The sequence below is a fragment of the Neodiprion lecontei genome, chromosome 4, assembly GCF_021901455.1.
Source record: "Neodiprion lecontei isolate iyNeoLeco1 chromosome 4, iyNeoLeco1.1, whole genome shotgun sequence".
Classification (NCBI taxonomy): domain Eukaryota; kingdom Metazoa; phylum Arthropoda; class Insecta; order Hymenoptera; family Diprionidae; genus Neodiprion; species Neodiprion lecontei.
Genome location: NC_060263.1, coordinates 19,876,822 through 19,899,106, shown reverse-complemented (window position 1 = coordinate 19,899,106; position 22,285 = coordinate 19,876,822). Strand labels below are relative to the sequence as shown.

The 22,285-nt window shown below is 40.8% G+C and overlaps 3 protein-coding genes across 3 annotated transcripts in view; 1 reads left to right on the top strand and 2 right to left on the bottom strand.

The window, feature by feature from the left end:
* Positions 1 to 22,285, top strand: part of LOC107217611 (RYamide receptor) — a 97,502-nt gene that overhangs the window by 15,012 nt on the left and 60,205 nt on the right. Inside the window, exon 6 of the mRNA XM_046738313.1 lies at positions 296 to 455. Coding sequence (XP_046594269.1) covers positions 296 to 455 — 160 coding nt within the window. The remainder of the gene's footprint in view (positions 1 to 295; positions 456 to 22,285) is intronic.
* Positions 9,261 to 11,447, bottom strand: LOC107221578 (phospholipase A1 VesT1.02). The gene is made up of 7 exons (XM_015660616.2): positions 11,308 to 11,447; positions 11,031 to 11,085; positions 10,691 to 10,836; positions 10,307 to 10,549; positions 9,841 to 10,020; positions 9,590 to 9,749; positions 9,261 to 9,518 (listed from the first exon to the last, which is right to left on the bottom strand). Exons 1-7 carry the CDS (start codon positions 11,390 to 11,392, stop codon positions 9,380 to 9,382), a joined length of 1,008 nt encoding a protein of 335 aa, XP_015516102.1. The 5' UTR covers positions 11,393 to 11,447; the 3' UTR covers positions 9,261 to 9,379.
* On the bottom strand, positions 15,085 to 17,390 carry LOC107221569 (phospholipase A1). The gene is made up of 7 exons (XM_015660607.2): positions 17,236 to 17,390; positions 16,939 to 16,993; positions 16,602 to 16,747; positions 16,188 to 16,430; positions 15,744 to 15,926; positions 15,495 to 15,654; positions 15,085 to 15,422 (listed from the first exon to the last, which is right to left on the bottom strand). The coding sequence occupies exons 1-7, from the start codon at positions 17,318 to 17,320 to the stop codon at positions 15,281 to 15,283; spliced, it is 1,014 nt and encodes a 337-aa protein (XP_015516093.1). The 5' UTR covers positions 17,321 to 17,390; the 3' UTR covers positions 15,085 to 15,280.

Genomic DNA, 22,285 nt, shown 5'->3' with positions numbered 1-22,285 from the left:
GCCCGCACCCGCCGACACGTAACGGTCGATTATCGCGCTCCGGAATCACAGGCCCGTTTAATTTCCCAGTCATAAATCATACTTCCGAACCGCCGACTCGATCCAGCAATTCATGTTCCTCCGATATCCCAGTCACGGAAAAAAGTTGAACGATACTCGACACGCAAATTTGCGGCTACCAGTCACTCCCATTTGCTATTTTCAATTCGCACGGTGATCCTGCAGGAATACTTGTGCCAGGGTCAACTTGTTATTCCACCTGTTCTACTGGTCCTTTAAGGAGCAATTCTTTCAGGTACTACTACTCCATGGCGTTACTCGTAATGCAGTACCTGATCCCACTGCTCGTCCTGATGTTCACTTACACGAGCATCGCGGTTGTCGTATGGGGAAAGCAGATACCCGGTGAAGCCGAGAACACCAGGGACCAGAGGATGGCGCGCTCGAAAAGAAAGGTAGGAACTCTCGACTCTTACACCTCTCTCTAACAATAAGTTCTCCTATCCCATTCGGTGCGGTTTACACGTGTTAGCTTAGTTCTGCAACCGTCTCTCCCGTCTTGTCGACCTTTCGCGAGCAGAACTCCGCGCACTTAGACTTAACAGGATTCAGGAGCTTGTCGGCGCTAATTTGCCTGTATTGCTCCATGGACTCGGAAAGCGAAACACTGACAATGCAAAGAGAGGGAGAGAGAGAGAGAGAGAATTAGGGTAGGAAACTGGAGTGCGAATTGATCGAATCAAATCGTGTTCACCTTCGTCTTAGATACACATCGAAATTCCCACGTGTCAGCCATTCGGGCACGTGGGAGGCAAGGCTTTCGTTAAAGCAAGAACCAACCTGAGAATAGCTAACTCCTACATACACTATCCAGTTTTCTAGGACCATTGTATAATCTACGTTGTTTATTTTTTGAAATCAAAGACCGACCGGAAAATTTTTTCGCGTTTGAGTGGCGATAAAAGATTTGTATACGTACTGAATTGACTACTCCTCATCCATCAATTCGTTCAACTCAATTTGCTTATTTGGAACCTATAGTACGACGGACATTATTTGAAAGCTTTTGCCTCCCAACTCTCGTTCCAAATTTTGTTCGATTTATTGTTAGTCCGCGGATGTAGAATTCTTTGCAAAAAGTAAAAAGCGGGTGGCGAAATCTGCAGGAAACGCATCCTCCGAACTTCCGCGATATCCGACGTAGACGGTATTCCGGGATGAATTGGTCACGTGTGTATCCCTGAGGAACGAGGATTCGGCGGAAATCGATACGGAGTTACCGAAGCAGGTGATCAGGAATGATACTCTGTTCATGTCCGGGCCGTCAGCCGTACACAAGATGCCCCCGTTTGACGCGATGTTGGTTGGCAGGTAAAGCAGAATTCCTCGGAATTAATGGTCACTCTTGACGTAACCCTGTTATGCCTTTGGAAGCCCGACGAACCGTTTTAGAGATTCGGACAGGGAGACGAAGCTCGTGAATCGAAGGATCAAGAAGATTGATATCACGGCCGATGTTTATTAATGGTAAAAATGTGAAGCAATAATCGAACCGGAGCCAAGTCAGGCTTTAACGATTGGGAATGTAAAATGGCTACACAATGCGTATGCAAGGCTGAAATGTCGAATTTCCAATCGTGCACGAAGTCGAGAAATACAAATTACAAATGGAGAAAGCTGAAATTATAGAAATCCAAAATACACAACCGTCATAAATTCTATAATTTCCACATGTAATTATTCTGACAATCTACACTTTACCTTTCGTTACATTTTTCCCTGTAGCCAAAATATAAAATCGTTTAAATTTTAATATGTTCCTGTGCATCTTAATTGACTTCTATAACTTAACAATATTGTGCTAGTTTACATTTTAACCTGCAACTTAAGTGTAGAATCATCAAAATTTTCATCTATTTCTGCGTTTCTACATTTCTTTTGAAAATTCTACATTTCGGCTTTCTCTATTTTAACTGCATGAAATATATTAATTAATACGATTTATATATTTTGCTATTACTCCTAAATTTTCACTATTCTACAGTATGAATTTTCTACGTTCAGTTTTTGAAACCTCGGAATTTCCACCCTCCCATGTAATCATTCTTAGCCGCTGCTTAAGCTCTCGGATTGAACGTTCGTGCCGAAATGATGATCTGGAAATGTTGGAATTTATGGAAGAGGTGGCTTCAAGTGTTAAAACTGTTGAACTGTTGAGCGGCTTGCGCCCTAAAAATAAACGCGACGAGCTTGAGACAAGGAATAAATGTATTTTGATGAATGGCAAGCCGCCAAGTTCCGGGCTGACAGCAACCGCGGGATATCAATTCCATGGAAATTGGAACGAATTATTCATCACGTCGCGGAGATTGGGAATATCTGCGGAACCTAATACAATTACGTGTAACATAAACGTTTGTTCGCGGGTGTTTCAAGATGTGGATTCTTACTTAGCAGTCATGGTACTCTCGTCTTTTTCACGCAATAAGGACCGACGAAGTAGGTATCCCTATCTTTCTTCGCACCCTCTTACCGTGTTATCCTCCTTTCTCAAGTCTAAGTTACACCTACTCCAAAAGTAATTGCGACGCTTTTGAGTACGCGACACTTTCCAAGCGGCGAGTCTTTTATTTTCCTCTTTCTGTTTCTGTTTTTTTTTTTTTTCCTGCTTCTTTGTTTCGGTTTGTATCACGCGGGCTCAACCCTCTTTGAAACGGTATGAAAAGAAAAGAGACAGAGGTAACGAAGATTGGTAAAGAAGGTTGCCGTTGTATTTTTTAGTACCGATTTCACCTCGGTCGAAATCTCGTCTCCACTTGCCAAGATTACAGGCACTCGTCGAATGTTTTTCCAGAATTACCTTTTCCCGCACTCTCTTTACGACACGGACAAAAGCTGTCTCAGTGCAAAATTGAAGAGACGTGCGAAATCTCCTAGACATTTTCACCTTTTGTAATTGCGCTGCTGTACAGTGACGAATAATTGTTGTCACGTATAAAACACAACGTAGCGCAATTTACGGTTATAAGGACTTATTCGCTGTCTCTTTGAAACACTTGGAAAAAATGTCTTAGCGTGCTCATAATTCCCTTTGATTAAGGGTTTGCGGTCCGTTTAACCGCTGGACGGACGGCCCGGGAAACTTTTTGCTCGAGCAGACAACGAAGGAGAAAAAATGAATAATGAATAATGAAGTCCCTCTGTCATTTGTACACATATTCACCTTTGTACCGGCGGTGCGTAATTTACTATTCTAACGTGGTCACTGCACCGCAATTTTGGTACCAAACGTGTGTATTTACGAGTTGAATACAGTGAGAGGGACGGGAATACATTCGTTGAAGCGACGCGACGTCAAGATAAAAAGAAATATGCTTTTGTTGCATTATATTTTTAAAGTGACTCATGGTGTGTTGGACTAGAAATATTGTCTGACAAGATTTCGGAGCTTAGCGTTGGATAAATACATAGGTGGGGTGCAAAAATCCGAAAGACCAAAAAGTCGACTTTACGAAATCCCGAAAGTCAAACTACCGACAGTTGAAAACGTAGAAAGATGAAAAATACGAAAAGATGACTTGTAGAAAAATAAAATTTGATAATTCAAAAATGTATAAATAATTTATGCAGACGTTTCTTATTGGGAACGTCCAAGATTACAAAGGGCAAAATATTGAATTGCGAAATTACCGAACAGTTAAAAAGTTAACTTTTCAAATGTCAGACCCGTGCCTTTGTCGAGAATCTACGAATCCGAATTTATCACTAACGACTGACCAAAGACTCGAAAGGTTGAAATCCAGAAACCCGCTAAAGACAGAATGGCCAAAGTGCCGGAAGGTTGGATGACGTCAGAAGCATATAGAGTATTTCACGTCAAATCGAACGGTCGGCTTCCCTGACAAATTTTAATCCGATTGCCCTTTGACACAATCAAAGTACATATTAGAGGGATGAACTTTGAATTTTTTTAAACTTTTTCGACCCGTGATTTCTTCACGACAACTAATCCAATAAATTGATTTCAACAATGTTTTAATTTTTCACGCCGACGTAGCTTAAAACCCGGACGACATATGAAAAAAGTTCGTTCAAAAAAATTTTAGGTTCTCTCGTCAACTTCGCGAGAGTATTTTTTTAGGAATTTTCATATCCCGTTTCAGTGTATTTTTGATACAAAATGCGCACAATTTATTCGTAACTGAAAAGTGCCCTGATCGAATGGGCTACAATTTATACACAGCGTGCCTTCTTCGACGCGAAAGGTTGTCTGAAAACTTCATAGCGGGCGATGCAGTGGTTCGGAAGATGTATCAACAAATATTCACAGAGTGGCGAGAATTCGGTTCAAAGTTCGCGGCGCGGCAAGGAATTTACTTACCCTCCGCGTGGCGCTGCTGCGCACTTGAACGCGATCTTCGATTGTTACGCTTGTTGTTTATAACGTCGGTTGACGACTTTTTCTCGCGGAGTATACTTCGGTCCATCATTTATCACGATTTCTGACTTGATGTGTGAGTTCCGTACCGCCGGACAATATTTGAAGCATATTCATTCAAGGTAAGAGAATTCCACGATATGTTGCGTATCGCAATACCGACTGTATAACTTTCACCGTTCATACCGTCACATTGTAGTACGTATGGATGAGAAATTTCACAATACGGTGTAACTGTTGAACTACTTTTCCGCCCACTACGAAACTTACAGACAATCTTTGGTATTGAATTTGAAATTTTGAAAAATGAAATTTTTTTTAGCTTTTCTCACCATTTGTCCATTAGTTTCTTTCTGTACTTAACAGTTTTTTCAGCGAATTCTCAGTTTAACACAATTATCGTTCCATCATGTCACCCTAGCAATTATCTGGGAAAAGCAATAACCAGAATCGAGTTTTTAAATTACAAAATTCGAAATGCTTTTGTTTTACGGAAAAGTGTCGTTTAGCTTTGGTGAGCCAACTCTTTTCCCGTAAATCGTGTAAACTTAAAATTTTTAGCGACTAACTTGTCAGGTAACTTCGTTTTGCGTTTTCTTTGTTTCGTTTTTTTCAACGTCATGCTGTTACAGTTGATCCGAGTAACCGAAATTGTTCAGTCGTCCTTTTGCAAATTATGTTGCCATCCGTAACAGCTCCAACCACATTTTTCATTTTATCATCCGACCACTTCCCTCTTTTTGCCTCACGTTTGTACCTTCTCGTAATCCTAAAAAATTCAGGCGGAGCAAGAATTGTAACTGACTCGGAAAAAGTGTCGAGTCATTTTGTCGTTACCCATATTGCCTTGGATTCACCGGTCTCTTGACTTCCATTTCCCCCACTTCACATCTGAAACCGCTTGTACAGTTTTACTGACACTTGCTTGAAGAATTATAACCAGTTGGAGAATTCTCGTTACGGATTTACTAGCAAATTATTGACTAAACATCCAATTTCTAAAGTGTCTCTATAGTCTGATTGATTTAGGGAATGCATTTTGATGAATTGTTCAAGAAGTCGAAGTACGTAATCATCATTTCGTTGATATTCTTGCCAATCGATTTGAATAAATGCGAATGCAGCCTTCAATTTGGGTATTATTTTAATTTTAATTTTCGTTCTGTTCAGTGTACCAGACTTCGGGTTATTCTTCATGCAGCGTATACATATAATTGTCATTTTAGTAGTAGCAATAGTAGTAGTAGTAGTAAGTTTATTGCTTATAAGAGTTAGATCTTTTAACGAGGGGGGCAAATTATCCATACATTTTCTCGTTTGATCTTTACATATTCCGCGTGTCTTTTGGTACTTTTCAGGGAATAACACACTCATTCGTCGCAAATGCTCTTAGTCTTGAATTATTTATCACGTGGTTGTAGATATTCGTTATGAATTGGGCATGTTCAATTGTCCTAATAGTTCAAGTATTGATTGGTCTCCAGGCTTATCTATAACATGCTTAAGATACAGTCTTTTGTAATAGCCACAGAGCGGAGAATACGTAGAAATCTATTGTATGCCAATCGTAACTGTAACACAATTTTGAGATGTGCTATTGGTACTCTAAGTTTTAAATGGTCGGTTCATTATTTTCAAAGCTTGTGTAGTTACAGATTTCGATTTGAAGTACTTCTGGATGCATTACAGCCCATTTTTGAGCGCTTAACGTTACTAATTCATCTGTTACGTTTATCTGATTAAAGATTTGGAAAGCTTGGCTTATCCAGTTGTATTTGACCTTGAGAGCGAATTATTTTTCTAGCAAGGCAGACTCTTGGCAGTCTGTTTTCGTTCATGTTAAGCACTTTGGCTATCCACTCACAGGTGTGTTCTAACACCTTGAGGTGGTGCTCTGGTTAATTTCGACGTTGACGTATATATCTCTAAATATCAAAGTCCACGTATCTCAAACACGCAAAAGGGCTTGACAGTCCCATTCTATATGCAATTCTGAACAAAACCGCTACAACGCATTTTCATTTGACGTACAAACCATAAGTTCATTTCCATCGCAATTTCGGCGTTTTCCCTTCGCTTGTATTTCTTGAAGGAGGGTCTAAAACTTTGCGTCATTGTATCCTGTTCGTATTGAAGACATCGTTCTTGCTACTGGTTCGCGTATTGTAGGATCTCTGGTGCAGGGGCTCGCATTTAATAGCAATTTTCTTTGAAGGAGAATCAGAAGCTTCGACGTCTGGTGATGATAACTCAATTTCCCTCAGCCTCCAACGCTCACCTTTTGGCAGTCAGTGGGAGATTTTGTTCGCTTGTTTGTTAACGTCCCTTTTCAGTTACGTGGAGTTGGTGGGTTTGCTAAATTGTTTAGATACTTCTACAGCCTTGTTCATCGTTTCACAGCATGTATACGACCTCCACGCGTATTTCACCACAGATCTCTCCTCGTCCATCGTCTATAAAGACCTACACGTCACATTTTCCGATCAAATGTTCGGTTACTTCACTACCGGTTTAGTTCAGAGAAACTACAGTGATCTCACGGAAAAGTGCATTCTTCGAGGTTCAATCGGAACTATATTTCACCTAAACATGTCAGTGTACGATCTGGGTCTGTGAGGATTTATTCGCAGTCCTTGACGAACCCCTTAGAAAAAATCGAAGGCTGAGTAGAACGACATCGTATTTTAGAATTTGGTTCACTATCATCCTATCTCAAGTTATCATTTCGGTCGAAAAGTTTTCTGAGCCTGTGACACTACTGGGTACAAGTTGATTCTATTGAGTCCATAATTAGCGTGGGTTATTTTGACGAAATCAGCACCGCCGGCCTTCGCATGCTCTAAGTTGTTATGGAACATACATAATGCGGTGATAAACCCGGAGGAACACATTTGATAAACTTTCTGGGATTGTGGTGAGAGGTTGGGTTAAATCCTCAGATCACTTTGACCCGACTGACAAACCCGTCAGCATGAACGGTTTAACATGGAAGACTGTGACTCGACGAGAGTATTTGAAATTTCAATTTAGCAGGTACGGTTGAAGCGTTGATACCAAATATTGCTCGCTCATTATTACAAAGGAATATTTAAATATTCGTGCTACTCATGTGCACCATGTGGTAATTTATTCCACACTCGGCCTATATAGTATCTGTGATGTAAAAAACACGGCTTGTGACAATAGGGACTGATTCGCGGTCTTGGGAGAATACTAAAAAAAAAAACCACTAACGTTCCTGATGATTCCGTCTGATTTGAGAGTCCGTAGCTTGCTTGGCCAATGAACGAGTGGCTCAGAAAATTTGCTAAAATGATATATATATATAGTAAATAAATAATAGTAAATAAAAAGCTTCCCTCATTTGTACTTATAAATTCGCATTTCGCCGGTGGTCCGCGATTTACTAGGATGACGTGATCAGTGCAGCGCAACTGTATGACCACAAGTGCTTACGAACCAAATAAATGAAAAGAACCGAGAATGACGTTCGTTGAAGCGACGTGGAGACAAGGAGAAAAACGATCTTCTTGTATAACGTTTTCAAAGTGACACTAAGTGCGCTGCATGAAATGTATTGGCTGGAAACATTGCGAAGTCACGCGTTGGGCAGATCTATCACTTTCTCTACACCGCGTCTTTCAAACTCCTAGGACCTACTAATCGTTGTGTCCAAGTTGCTGCTCGATCATTCCTTGTGCAAGTTATTTTTCTTTGAACTTCTGAGAATGGACGAGTCTTCGAGACTCTCCGATCAAGTGTAGAAATTGAATCGATCCCTAAATCCAGAGTCATTTCTAACCGAATGATCAAATCCCGAATACCAAAGACACTCCTTTGCCGTAGAGTTTCGATGCGTGAATTTGTAAAAAGTAGTTTCCATTCCTGGAAAACCATGACACGAGATGGAATTTAAGGATAACAGATATTCCTGGACCGACGAATTCTCTGGTATAGCTATAAATGTCGCGAACTCACCCGTTGACGCTTGTCCCGAATCCCATTAATGTTGCCCCAAATGCACATGAACCGTTGATGAAGTTGGCATACGAAATCCAATCGATATCAACGAATGCAGTTTCGTTACCGACAAATTCCGCGAAGTAGTAAACGGATTTGAATTGGTTGCATATATCTGCCACACGAAGGGAAACTCGAAATAAACGTGTGTTCTGATGGTGTGCTCGTTCATAGTGTGCCAGAAAATCATGCAGTGCTATATTTACAAGCCAGAGTCGCTAATCAAAATTATCGACGTTTGGTGGAAAAGTTACTGGCGCAAGGCGAATGTGATGATTATATCAACCTTCCAGAACCCCGACTGGAGGCTGCTTTCACCGTTCAGGTGAAAGTCGAGGTTTCCTGTGCTTTGTGAAATACCCAGAACACCTTTATCCGAATGCATCACGACCACGAACTCCGTGTCAGTGGAGCTCAGGTGCTTATCAGTCAACAGAATAGGATAAGAACGTAGAGACTGATAAATACTAAAGCATGATCCTACAGATTCTCTACGTTCCTATGCATGAAATAGTTTCTCCGGCATCTGGATCGTCAGATTGAGGAACCTGGAATAAATTGCACCGAAAAGACGCAGACAGGACAAGAACGTTCGGGACGTTAATGCAGCACGCGTGAGTGGTTGATAATTGATCGCTTAGATTTATATCAAAGTATGTAACGAGAACGATTCGACGAATTACGTTCTCGTATAATGGAACAAAATCTCGTAATGAATCCTACGTAAACTGAGTGATTTCAGTATCTGAACCTAGATGCAGTATAGAAACATGGGTTCAGAAAACGACTAACGACAATTTTGTATCTTGCTGGTTGAACATTTATTTATTTTTGAAAACATTGGTGGATCGACGCTACGGTACGAATATTAGTGTCTCTCGGCGAATATTGCCGATTACGAAATCCCAATCCCAATTCCAATTAAAATATTGACTTAATTTCCTTCCACAGAGATTCAGCAGTTGCAGATACTAGATTAGTCGCATGCTCGTAAGTTGCGCCCTCCTCTCCTCGGCCGTAAGGCGTATCGCTGTTGGTCTCGAGATAATACGCGCCGCTCCTGGAACGAAAAAACATGATTCGATCAAGTTTCGCGTTTCGTCACTGGACGACCATGAAAGCTTGACTTACGCGGTGGTCGGCGTAGCGTAGCCCATCACCACTGTGTCATTCGAATCGCATGAGCCTTCTTCGAATGCCGAATTCGAATCGCATGCACGGCCAATGAATGCAGTCTCATTTCGTACGGATTCGGCGTAATAGAAACAAGCTCTGAGATGGCTGCAGACCTCTGGAAAAGAGACGATCAGATTACGATGTACATAATAGGGTGAAGCCTGAGAGAATCTTGACACGGTTATATCGTTTACACGTCGACTTACCTGGTATCAGACAGCCTGGCTGCAATTCGACGCCACCGTTGGGATAAAAGTCGACATCTCCTGTTTGCAGGTCGATTCCAATGACGCCGGCATCGGTGTGAATGATTTCGACGAAAGCAGCATCGCCAGACTTCACATGCTCTAAAGCGGTATAGAACAGGAACGACGCCGGGTCCAGACCTGCGTGGCAGTAAAAGACTTTTAGTAACTTTCCGTGATTCTGCTCAGACGTCGAATAAAATTCTCAGGGCGCTCCGACCCAATTGATGAGCCTACGAGAATGAACGCATAAATGAGGAAGACACGGACAGAAGGGAAGTATGTATTTGGAATGTCAATTCAGCAGATGTTGGAGTGTTTACGTCGGACGTTGCTTACCCACTAGTCCAGAGGAAAAGCAAGTTGGAATGGCGAGTAAAGCGAGTAATAAAAGTACGAAGCAAGCGTTCTTCGGCCGGCGTCTCACCTACGATTCTGGACAGAGTGAAATTCGCGTATCGCCCGGCGTACCCGGATACTTGTGCTCCCAACGAATGGCCGACGATGTGAAGGGAGGAAACCTCCATACCGGCTGCCACCCACTCGTTCAGGACCGTCGCCAGGGTGTAGCCGACACCAGGAACGCTTCGACCGGCGTAGAACCATTCGGTGTCAGCTATACTCGCCCAGTCGAGGAGCACGACGTTGTGGTTCCCTCGTTTGATGTATGCTAAAACATGCCCGGGGTACGATCAAGGTGTTCCGGTGGTTTCGGGTTTATCTTGTGGTACTTGAATATTGAGAATATTTTTCAAGGGCTGGAACACCGAGTAATTCTTGCATTCGGATAAGACTGAATTTGTATTCTCACCCTCGGCGATGGCCTCACTGCTTTTCCAATTCGGTGTCCCGAACAAACCGTGAGTATAAACGACGGTCGACTGGCTAAGGTTCATCTGATCCATGAGGCCCACAGCTTCGCCGACTACCACCTCCGTGTATTCGTCGACAGTCTCGCTGAGGATTGTTGAAGATAAACAATCAATGCACATACAATTATCGAGGCAAATATCGTGAGATGTTTGAACATCATCCTAAATTACTTGGACATCGAGCAACGGTGCAACGTTTGGTGATCAACCAAAAGGATTCAATTTCATTTCATCTCGTAACAGAAGCACAAGACAATGTATTATCGAAGGTTCACATACCCTGTATACAGCCGTAATTTGATAGCTGCCAATTTTGACGTCGACGCTTGCCAAGCTGTGAGATAATAAATTTGAATGAAAAACAGAATTCTTTGCGAAATCGGTATTAACAGGAAAATTCAGGCACGGAAGAACTCGTTTCCTTAAATTGCAACAGTTTCAGAAAAAAGTGATCGAAATGAACACTTCAGCGGCAAAGTTTTCAAATATTCGAGTTCTTGGCGCAGGGGGTTCAACAGTGTAGGGAAAGACGAGAAAATTGTGAAAAATCACTTACTGCACGATTCGCAGGGCTCGTACGTTTCGTTCCCTGCCATGGCAATTGGCAGCCACAAGAAGAGTAGACTTGCAAGTCGAATCATCGTTGCGTCGAGAATCTTGGATGAATGCTACAGATTTCCAAAAGCGTTAATGATTAGCCACCCAATCGGGTCTCTTTATATATGATTTTTGTACTGTGGTTCTCATTCGTGAGCTGGTTGTTTCGAAATTTTGTTCAATATTTTAATATTCTTTAAATTTGCAAGGAAAAATGTAGTGGAGGCGATGACTACCTCGAATATATGGCCTTCGATTTTTGACGCGAAATTCGAAAATTTCGATTTGAAACGTGGTGCAACATCATCACTTTCGTCTTTATCGTGACTCAATTGCGACGGGCGAAATGAGCACCCTTCTTCCAGTAGCTGTGGAACAGACTTTCACGTGATATTTCGTTTATTTAAACACCACATACGTTGATAGAAAAACATCGTCGAATCAACTAAATGCGCAGCAGCGTAATGATTATTCAGTTGCGTCAATTTAAAATCTGTAGGTGTAAAAAAATGTTGAGTCGAACTTTTCCAATCAATTGAACATTTTATTCACGTCTTTTTTATCATTCAGATGGATACTTTCTTACGGAAAAAATAATTATAATTAGTTCGATAATTTGCTCTATTCAATAGCCTCTTCGCGTGTAAAAATTATGTGAATTAACAGGATTGTTGAGAATATGTGAATTTGTATGTCAGATCATGGAAGAATAACAGCGATCATTTTAACAGTCAGCGCTGTTTCGTGGCGAAACAGCATTCACTTGATTCTTATGAAAACCCAATTATCGTCTTTGTAATTTTTTCAACCTCGGAATTATTCAAACCAATAACAGAATCATTTTTCCAAAATTGAAGTACATGTCGGAAAACGTTACTCGCAATGCGTGTCATTTTCACATTCCTAATTTGTTTTTACAGTACAAACTTTAGTCCACATGGTCGATGCTTGTTTAATGCCTTAATAACCAAGTTTAATGAATGAAATTCTGAATTTCACGCAATGCTGAAATTATTAACACAGCTCTTCTGTAATCGATATGAAAGTACGGGTATAGTAAGCAAGTAGATGGATTTCTTCCTCGTTACATTTTTGTACGAATGAATGCTTAGTCTATTCCCAAAGTGCTTGAAGAATTGCATTAAAAACTTTCGCCACCGTATTCGGTGTATACTGACTGAAAGATGATACCATCTCGGCCTGATAGTGTGAAGTTAGTAGAACCCGTCCACACTGGGTCGAAAATACTTAACAATTAAAGGCAAGTGATACTTTCGAAACTTTGAAAGTAGTTAAAAGAAAAGCGTGCAGTGCTGAACAATGTTTTACTATCCGACTTATTTAAAACCGAGGCACGGTTTGTAAATGTTTTCCGAAGGCTCGACCATCGAGTAATTCTTGCATCTGAAGATGTTGAACTTTTATTCTCACGATCGGTGATAACTTTGATGCTTTTTCAACTTGGTGTTCAAACGAAACCGTGGCGTAATCAACCATAGTCACATAGTAACATTTTGTTCATTGCTGATCGAGCAGGCTCAGAGCTTCGCAGATTACCATCTCCGTGTACATATCGACACTGCCACTGAAGATTGTTCGTTACAAAAGTCACTGCAAAATTAGACATTAAGAAAAATTTCACGAAATATTCAATCACTGTTCTCGGTTACGCGGGCATCGAACAATTCGATGCAAAATCTGGTTATCAACTATCAAGATTTAATGCTCTTGCGTCTTGCGACAGAAGCACAAATCAATTGATTACCAAAGATTTACGTACCCTGTATACAGCCGTTACTTGATATCCGTAAAGGGTTCGTACGTTCGTTCTTTGCCATGGTAAAGAACAGCTACAAAAAGTGTAGAACCACAAATAAAATCATCACGCCATGCATTACGATCCTTAGAGAAATACCACAGATTTCCAAAATCGTTGATGATTAGCAATCCAATCGGGTCCCTTTGTATAAGATTTTCCGATTTTGCGGATCTCATTTGAGAGCCGGAGTTTTGAAATTCTGTTCAGGTTCCGCGACTCTCTGAATCTGTTACGAATAATAGAGTGGAGATGATGACTGTACGGTATATTATGAAACTGGGGAACCATCTTTTTTTTTAATCAGATGAAATATCAAAGACTAAATATGAGATTACTCATATTTAGTGCTTCGTCATACAAAGTTTGAACTCATCAAGTTACGGAGCTATTGCATATTTAGAAATCAACCGTGTTTTTGCTGAAAAAAGTGGTGAAAAATGGTTCTCTTCATTTTTGCCGTGTTTAATACGGATCCGTTCGCTTTACTGAATTTTGTAGGGATGAGTCATTTCCAATTTCGATATAGGTATACGCGCGTAGAACGGCACCCAGTATAAAATATGTGGTTATCAAACAGATTACAGAGTTTGATTTGTCGACACGTGAACGTTTGCGCGGCCTTGAAAGTACGGAAAGAACGATGTTTATACAGATGTTTGAGACGAAATTCTGGCCCTACACTTCCGAATATTTCAAAGTACAATCGTAAGTACACACAGAGCAAAACTGGATACCTGTTACTAATTTGTTATTTTAAATATGCGCAAAACATATTAGGCCCCGTACGAATATTTTTCATTATGGTAGGTACATACAATTGTATTTATAACATTTCTCAAATTCGTTTCATCCATTTTATTTCGATTGAACAATTTATTGATTAATTGTTTGAATACTTTTATCAACTGGGTATTCAAAATATTTCAAATTAGGTACATGCAATAATATCGAAAATTGCATTATCTTGCCGTCCGAAGAAGAAGAAATGAAATACAGCAAATGACATCGGATTATAATATCTCTGATAAACTCATGTAATTTCTACGATGGTTGGTAGTGCGGGAACCTAGTAAATTCCGTGCAAATCCTTTCCAAAACTGGTTCGAAAGAGCTCAGCGCAGAGAAAGAAATGGGAATAACATACGTCGAACCGAGGTTAGAGCAAGGTGATACATTCTTTTAGTATCATGTTTTCAAAGTGACTCGAAGTCTGCTGCATGAGAAATATTGGCTAACAGCATTGCGAAGCCAAGCTATACTGTTTAGGTTCTTCACTATTTTCTCCATGCGTTTCTTTGGATCCTTCACACATCCGAATCGCCGATTCGTACTTATTGGCAGATGGCAAACCCGTTAGTTCAGCTTGTAAAACTCTAGCTGGTTGAACAAATTCTCCTTCTGTTCCTTCGTTAACACTAAAATTTGCTTGTTCCGCAAATTATCTTATTTCGTGTTGTTATAATTAGTAGCTGAAACTGCTGTATGTATGCAAATCTTCGGAATTATGTATTACATGAAAGTTTTAATTCTCATGATGGAGACTAACGCGTGACACGTTTCCCAACAACATTCATTTGGTTGATTTCGCGCATACTCTCACTTCTCTAGATAACATTATTGTCGGATCGAATAAGCAGGTAATATGTTCTGGGCGGGCGAAATGATAATACACCGTGTTCTAATGACGTTTTAGACACAGTAAGTTGAAGCACGGACGAAGAATGCGTTTCAGTCTTCCGATTCCAGCTCAGAGTCTTCCTCTTTATCTGTTGCTTATGATCCTACCTAGCATTTCCATGTAATGTTCCGAAACATTTACAACTGAGCTGGAAATACGCAGGTCCAGTGCTAATCACGTAGTTCGCAATCAGCTGAGAACGGGATAAAGATACAGGTCTAGGAATCAATTAGAAGAAATTTTTAATTTTGATATTTGAAATCTCATTTAATGTTTCAAGTCCCGAAAGAACGATGTTAAAAATGTTTGTTACTCAGTTGAGCACACATTGCTCCAAAGTGAAATACATGACACCGTAGAAACTCGACGTTCTATGTATATGAAATAGATTCTTCGGGATTTTGATCGTAGCGATGCTACGAAGCTTGACTAATTTCAACCAAAGAGCGACGTCAGTCCTTCCCACAGATCTTCGACGGTTGAAGTTACTATATTGGTTGAAGAATCGTAAGTGGTGCCCTGAACTCCTCGACCGTAAGGTGTGTCCGAGTTAGTTTGGAAATAGTATTTACCACTCCTAGAACAGGAGAAACATAAATTAATCGTAACCCACGCTTTTTCACGAAACGACCATGCAAGCTTTACGTACGCGGTTGTCGGAGTCGCGTAACCCATTACTGCTACTTCGTTCGAATCGCATGAACCTTTCTTGAACTTCCGATACGAATCGCATATTTGGCCAACGTAAGCGGACTCATTCCGTACGGACTCAGCGTAGTAGAAACAAGCTCTAAGGTGGCTACAGATATCTGTAAAAACAATGAAGCGATGATAATGTACGGTGAGGAGTGAAAATCTTCCGAACGTTAACGGAAAATACAAAGACACGCCAACTCACGTCCTGCTAAACCGCATCCTGGCTGCAAGTTGGTACCGCCGTTAGGATAAAAGTCGACGTGTCCCACATCCGAGTTGAGTCCAATGACGCCGTCGTCCGAATGGATCACTTGGACGAAATCAGCATCGTCGGTATTTATGTGGTCCAGAATCGTGTAGAACAAGGGTCCCGCTGGGTCCAAACCTGGGGTAACAGATCTTGAATAAACAAACGTTCAACGAAATTCTGTTTCCGTTTCCATCCGATTAACGATCCTACCCGCTCGAATGGATGAACCGAGAAGACGCAAGAAATAGAAGAACATTCGGCGCGTCAATTCGATAGGCCTGAGTCTAGTATTAACGTCAGACAGCGCTTACTGACCAATACATATGAGAAGTAGGCCGAAAGCGTGCGAAATGGTAATAAATATAACGCGAAACGGTCATCCGTCGAACATCTTACCCACGATCCGGGGCACTGTGAAGTTCGCGTATCGCCCGGCGTATCCGGAGATTTCGGCACCCATCGAATGGCCGACGAGATGAAGAGACGACGAGTTCAGACCAGCCGCCACCCACTCGTTGAGGATAGTGGCCAGGGTGTAACCGACACCAGGAACGCTACGAGCCGCGTAGACGTACGCACTGACAGCGATATTCGCCCAGTTCATGTACAGAACGTTGTGTTCCCCCCGTTGGAGGTATGCTGAAATACATCCAGGCTAACAATAAGTCCGAAGAGCTTTGGCGATTCGAACCGAACCTTCCGTTAATCAAAATTCGCCGTTCAACCGTGGTTTTGAAAGATTTTGAAATGGTACAATCAACACTCGATTCCGGCTTTTAAACACGCCGGATTTTGAACCCTCATACGTACCATCGATGATTGCTTTGGTGCTTTGCCAACTCGGAGTACCGTACAAACCATGGGTGTAAACGACAGTCGGCTTGCTGACGTCCATCTGATCGAACAAGCTCAGAGCTTCGGTGGATTCCACTTCCGTGTACGTGTCTACGTCCTCACTTGGAACCAAAGAATACGAAATTCAATAGAAAACACAAGCGATTAAACGAGTAATTTAATTAACCATCGTCCGAAGTTAGTCGAGCATCGTAAAATCGAGTAAAATGTGGCCATTAACTGTGAAGGTACAATTTTCTTCCGTTTTTTGTAAACAACACAATTAGAAATTAGTCGTTGTAGATTTACATACCCTGTATACAGTCGTACTTTGGTTGCTGCCAATTTCGACGATGATGCCTGGTAAACTGCAAAAATAGAAATTTCAATGGTAAGGATTACACACTCGCATCGTCGCATTGAATTTGAAAATATCGTGCGAGAACTGAAACGTTTAGTGTGGGCAAACTTCTTTGATACCAATAAAATTTGACATACAAATGGGCATTACCAGGAACGGTAATTGAGCAGTGACGTTTCCGAAATATCTAATTTTCACCGCTCGTGGTGTAAAAGTAGAGCCATGGAACAAAAATGGTGAACAACTTACGGCACAGAGTGCACGGTGTGTACGTTGTGTCTGCTGCCATGGCAATTGGCAGCCATAAGAAGAGTAAACCCGCGAATCGTATCATCGTTGAGTTCGAATTGTAAAGACGATGTGACTGACTTCCGCAAGCGTTAATCAACCCTCTTTATATATGTGATTCGTAACGTGGTTATCATTCTCGAGATAAATATCTGAACTTTTCATCCAATACTTAACACTCGTGGATCTTGAGCGAATGATGCAGTGGAGATACCGATTGCCCTAGAGTATGTGACATGTGATTTGGAAATGAGATTTGAAAAATATCAGTCGGACTTTTGTTAAAAAGTTGTTTGAAATTCGCTTATTAAAAACAAAAAATGAAAACAAAAAAAAAAAAAAATGAGAATCGCTGGCCCTACAGATTGATCTTGAGTACTCCTGTGATAAAGGATAAAGTCTCACGACCAGTCAGAATCATGGGTTCAAATAGATTTTTACTTATCGTACAAGATTTTCGGAGAAAGATTCGCGTAATTTAATTGCTAACTTAAGCCATCTAATTGCTTTATTATTTTCTCCACCGAGATGAAGAAAGTGATATCAATATCTGATTTAGAAATCAACCAAATCTCAAGTGTCGCGACAAGCTTACGTTGGAATTTAATCGAAGTGCCTGATGCTGAGTAGATCATTGATTTGTTCGGATAAGCAGAATCTATAATTGGCCTGATTACAAGCGAATTACGATAATTGAAGTGTTTTTTGTTAATTTAAAAGAATGGTATCCCGAGCGATAGGAACAGTGATTGGTTTTAATGATTTGCGCTGTTTAGCGGCAAAACAATTTTTATCTGATTCGCGTGCACACGCGGGCAAGTGTTCATCATTTTCAACGATCGAACTGTCCATTACGTCGAATGATGAAAACTCCGAATGGTCAAAATTCTGGAATGTCAAAATTCCAAATGGTCGCAGCTCGCGAATAATCAACGCCGTCGATAAGAACACAATTAAATAGCAGAAAAATTGGACGAGTTTTTCTGTTACCCTGCCAGATCAGCCACGCATCGAAAACAATTTTACCCATCCAAATGAAGTTTCGTCTGTTTTTAAAACGTGCTCGAAGCAATGATCAGCCTGAGAAAATTAGTTATTCATCATTTACATACCCTGTGCACAACCTGACTTTGATAGCCGTTAATCCCAAGTTCGATGCCATGTAAACTGTAAGAATTGAACATTGAAGCGTATTGTCGTTCGTATTGGATTTAAAAATATGTAGTATATAACAAACAAAAGCAGTGAAGCGTCGATAATTTTCTATAATACAGATGAAATATTTATCGCAAAATCTACTCCAAATCATGAAATTTTTACTCTGTGGCATTATGCAGCAATTTTCTATAAAAAAGAAATAAACTGTGAATAACTTGCTGCTCTCGTTGTAGTGTTCGCATGTCAGATTTTTTGTTGTGGCAAATGGTAAACATAAAAAGTCTAGAATAATAAATCGCATCATCGTGTCACATATTCTCTTTCCCGTAGTCAACGTTCTAGACTGCTTAATGCCTAAGAAGCAAATTGATGTCTATTCGGTAAATAAAAAGTACAAGTAAGGAGAATCCACATTATTGACATGAATGAAAAAGAGAGAAGTTATTTGTTACAAGAATCAATCGTTACTCGCTTTTAATGTTAGAAATAAAAAACAAAATTCAAACAGAAATTTAAATTCCAAAGTATCAGTCCATTCAGACATTCGACCTAATCATAGTTCGGTAAATCGAGTCAGTAACGAAGTGTTGCGACGGTTGTAAGTAATTTAATTTGAATTGAACAAATAAAGTAATTCATCCAACTCTTGAGATATTATAAAAAGCAAAACAAGAATTCATAATTAGAAGTATTGAAGTGTCAAAATATGGGTGAAAAATAATTATTGCTATGAACTGAAACTAAGCGAAGTGACTTATTGTTAGTTCAAGACCTGCAAGAGAGTATTTCCTGGAACCGTCTCTTCTCGTGGGATGGGATAGTCCAATAAGTCAGACCAATGTTCATTTCTATAATATTTTGTTATTATTATTTAAATGTACAATTTAAGTACGAGTGTCTATGGAGGCGAAAATTGGCCAAAGATACTCTCGAATCAAAAAGCAGACATGGTGTCTACATTTCCAAACGTATAACTGTCCTATCGTCATGTTGATCACCCAGGATGACGAGTTGACTCTGATACTATTTATACCGACGAACGATGTACCAAAAAATGTTATTAAAGAGTTTCATTCTTCATACGTGGCACCGCTGATTTGAAGAGTGAAGATTCCACGCCTGAAAGATGAAAACACCGACAACGAATCGACCCGGTAGAGCCAGGACCTCGTCTGACTGCAGACCGTTGAAAACAGGATATGAAACGATGCCACTCAATGGCCAAGAAGGACAAAACGTGGGAACGGACACGAAAGAATCGGAAGCCTGATGTCGTACATTCACCGCGTTTGAAGAGCCCTCGCAGCCTGGTCGAGGAGCGGCGCCATGATGAGGGAAGAAGTCGGCGTGTCCTGCGGGGTAATAAATCTCGAAGAAGTCGTTGTCGGTGTGAAAAACGTCGACGAAAGCAGCGTCGCTGGGCCTCAAGCGCTGGGTTTCGGCCTCGGGAAATCTGAGAGAAGCACCGTCCAAACCTGAAAGAATCGAGATGCACATCTTAACCTGATTTGAGAGCAAGTGGAAAAACTCTTCTGTCTCGTTATCGCGATGCCCTTCGAGTTTCTTCCTTGCCTGTGATTCTTGGCACGGTGAAATTCACGTTCCTCCCGATGCAACCGGCCAATTGAACTCCGATCGAGTGGCCGACTATGTGCAGAGTTCTCGAGTCCAGACCAGCGTTGACCAGGAGTTGCACGATGTTGGACATCACGTAGCAGACGCTTTCGAAGCTCGTATAAGATTAGATGTAGGTGTTTTCGGTCACTCTCGAATAGTCGATTACAAGCACGTTGTGGTCACCGCATGTCGCCTACGATGTACAGTTTCACACAAGTTTCCCCGATCGTTTCAAACTTCTACGTTTCTACGTCTTCTCCGTCACAGAAGATTCAGCGAAATCGTTTGATGGCTTGGATTCTCACCGTTTATCACCGTCCGTACGCTCGTCTTCTCGGGACTCTCTATCCACCCGTGAATGTAGATGACGGTTGGTTTGTAGGAATGGATTTTGTCCGCCAGGACCGAAGCGTCGCCAGCTAAAGCGCTGCTGTAATCCTCACTATCGTTCCTGAGGTCATTCGAAAACATTTCGTTGCATCGACGGTTACTCTGAGAGTTTGAAAACTCGGCGTCGTTCTTATATATTCTTCGAAATAGTCGAAATATTCTTCAGTACGCTGGTATTCGCTCGGTTGGCTGTATGAGGACGACAGTTGACTTTACGAACGATTCGATTCTGCAAATGACGAACAAAACTCGGACCCGATTAGTCTGTTGAAATTAGTTTAAGGCATAATGGCAGATGGTTTCTAAATTGAATTTTGAACCAATCAAGTCGATTGGTTAGAATCTGAATTCCCGAATTTGAATATCGATGCAGAAGTATTGTTTGAAAGTAATCTACTTACTGCAGGTGTCGCATTATATTTCGTCTGAACTCGCTACGCTAACGAGGGTGATCCCAAAGACCAAAATATGCGTAAAGAATTTTATCATCGCTGCTTGCTCACTCCACCTCAGCACATAACAGATACTACTTGAATTGTAGAATTTTTAGCCGAACGTGGCAGAACTCTTTCGTTGTTTATGTGATTTTATAGATGTGCCAATGTGCGAGCAATGTGAGTTACGTTAAAAATTATTTTTCTGTCAGACATCGTAATTTCATCAATTGTAAGTTAGTGACACGAAGTGATCTCACGGAATTCACTATACCTATATGTATGATAAAAGCCCCCAGAGGACGCTCGCGTCGCGATGCTATCGTTCCGATTCTCCACAAACCGGCCGTCGAATCAGAAAATCTCCAACGCTGATCGGGAGCGGACGTGCCGTGCAAATCCTCATTCAGCATTCTGAAACCAATGTTCCGTGTGATCGCACAGTCGACTCTCACTCTTCTCTTTGTAAACATATTACCCACCCGCAAGAAAAATAAGTATGGTAGAAACAAAATGAACAGATGAATTACGACACGTGTCGTATGCGAGGTTATATATCAAATTCATTTTTGACATTATCTATCGTGTCCAGCCATTTTTAAATTTCTTTATTGATCGTCGTTTTCAAAATTCATGCCATTATTGTTAGCACAGCTGATAAAATTCGGGCAAAAACGACCCGCTGGCAATCGTCCGCGCGATTCGATATTGTTCACCTGTTTCACTGCGCGTAGTTTTATCTACGTATATTCTGTGTCAAATACGTACTTTATACATCATGCTACACGTAACTAAAGGGTTATCTTTGATACCGCAGATATTTATCGAGTACCTGCAATTTCGCCCACACAACTTTTGCAACCGTCTTCCAAATTCTCTTCAACGACATTCGAACTGTTACATAAATCGAGATCCGAAATCAATCGAATCATGCGCAGTCCTATTGCCCAAAGTTTATGGAATTTGAAAACATTCGGAATCAGTCACGCCATCGTGAAAGTTCTTACGTCTTTTATAAGAATGAAAGAAAGTTCAGTACAACATTGTGATTTATGAAATTCAAGTATCTCATATTTTGGAAATAAGTTTTTGCCGACTCGTTAAATTTGTAACGCTTCTCGAGTATAATTTCGCTTCCTCGTAAAAAATTTGTCGGCAATATAGATCACGTCGAACTGCGTGTAAAGAATTGTACATGCAATGATTTTTTACTCGTTCAATCAATTATCGATCAATCAAGCTTATCACTTTGCATTAGATTACTTTATTACATATCTGTAGGTACCGCCTACAATGTACAGTCAAAATTTCCACGAATGTATAACAGATGTATTACATAGATTAGCAGAGGAAAAAAACACATACATTTTTCAGTGACCTTTGTTACTCTACGGATTTTTATAATTGAAAAT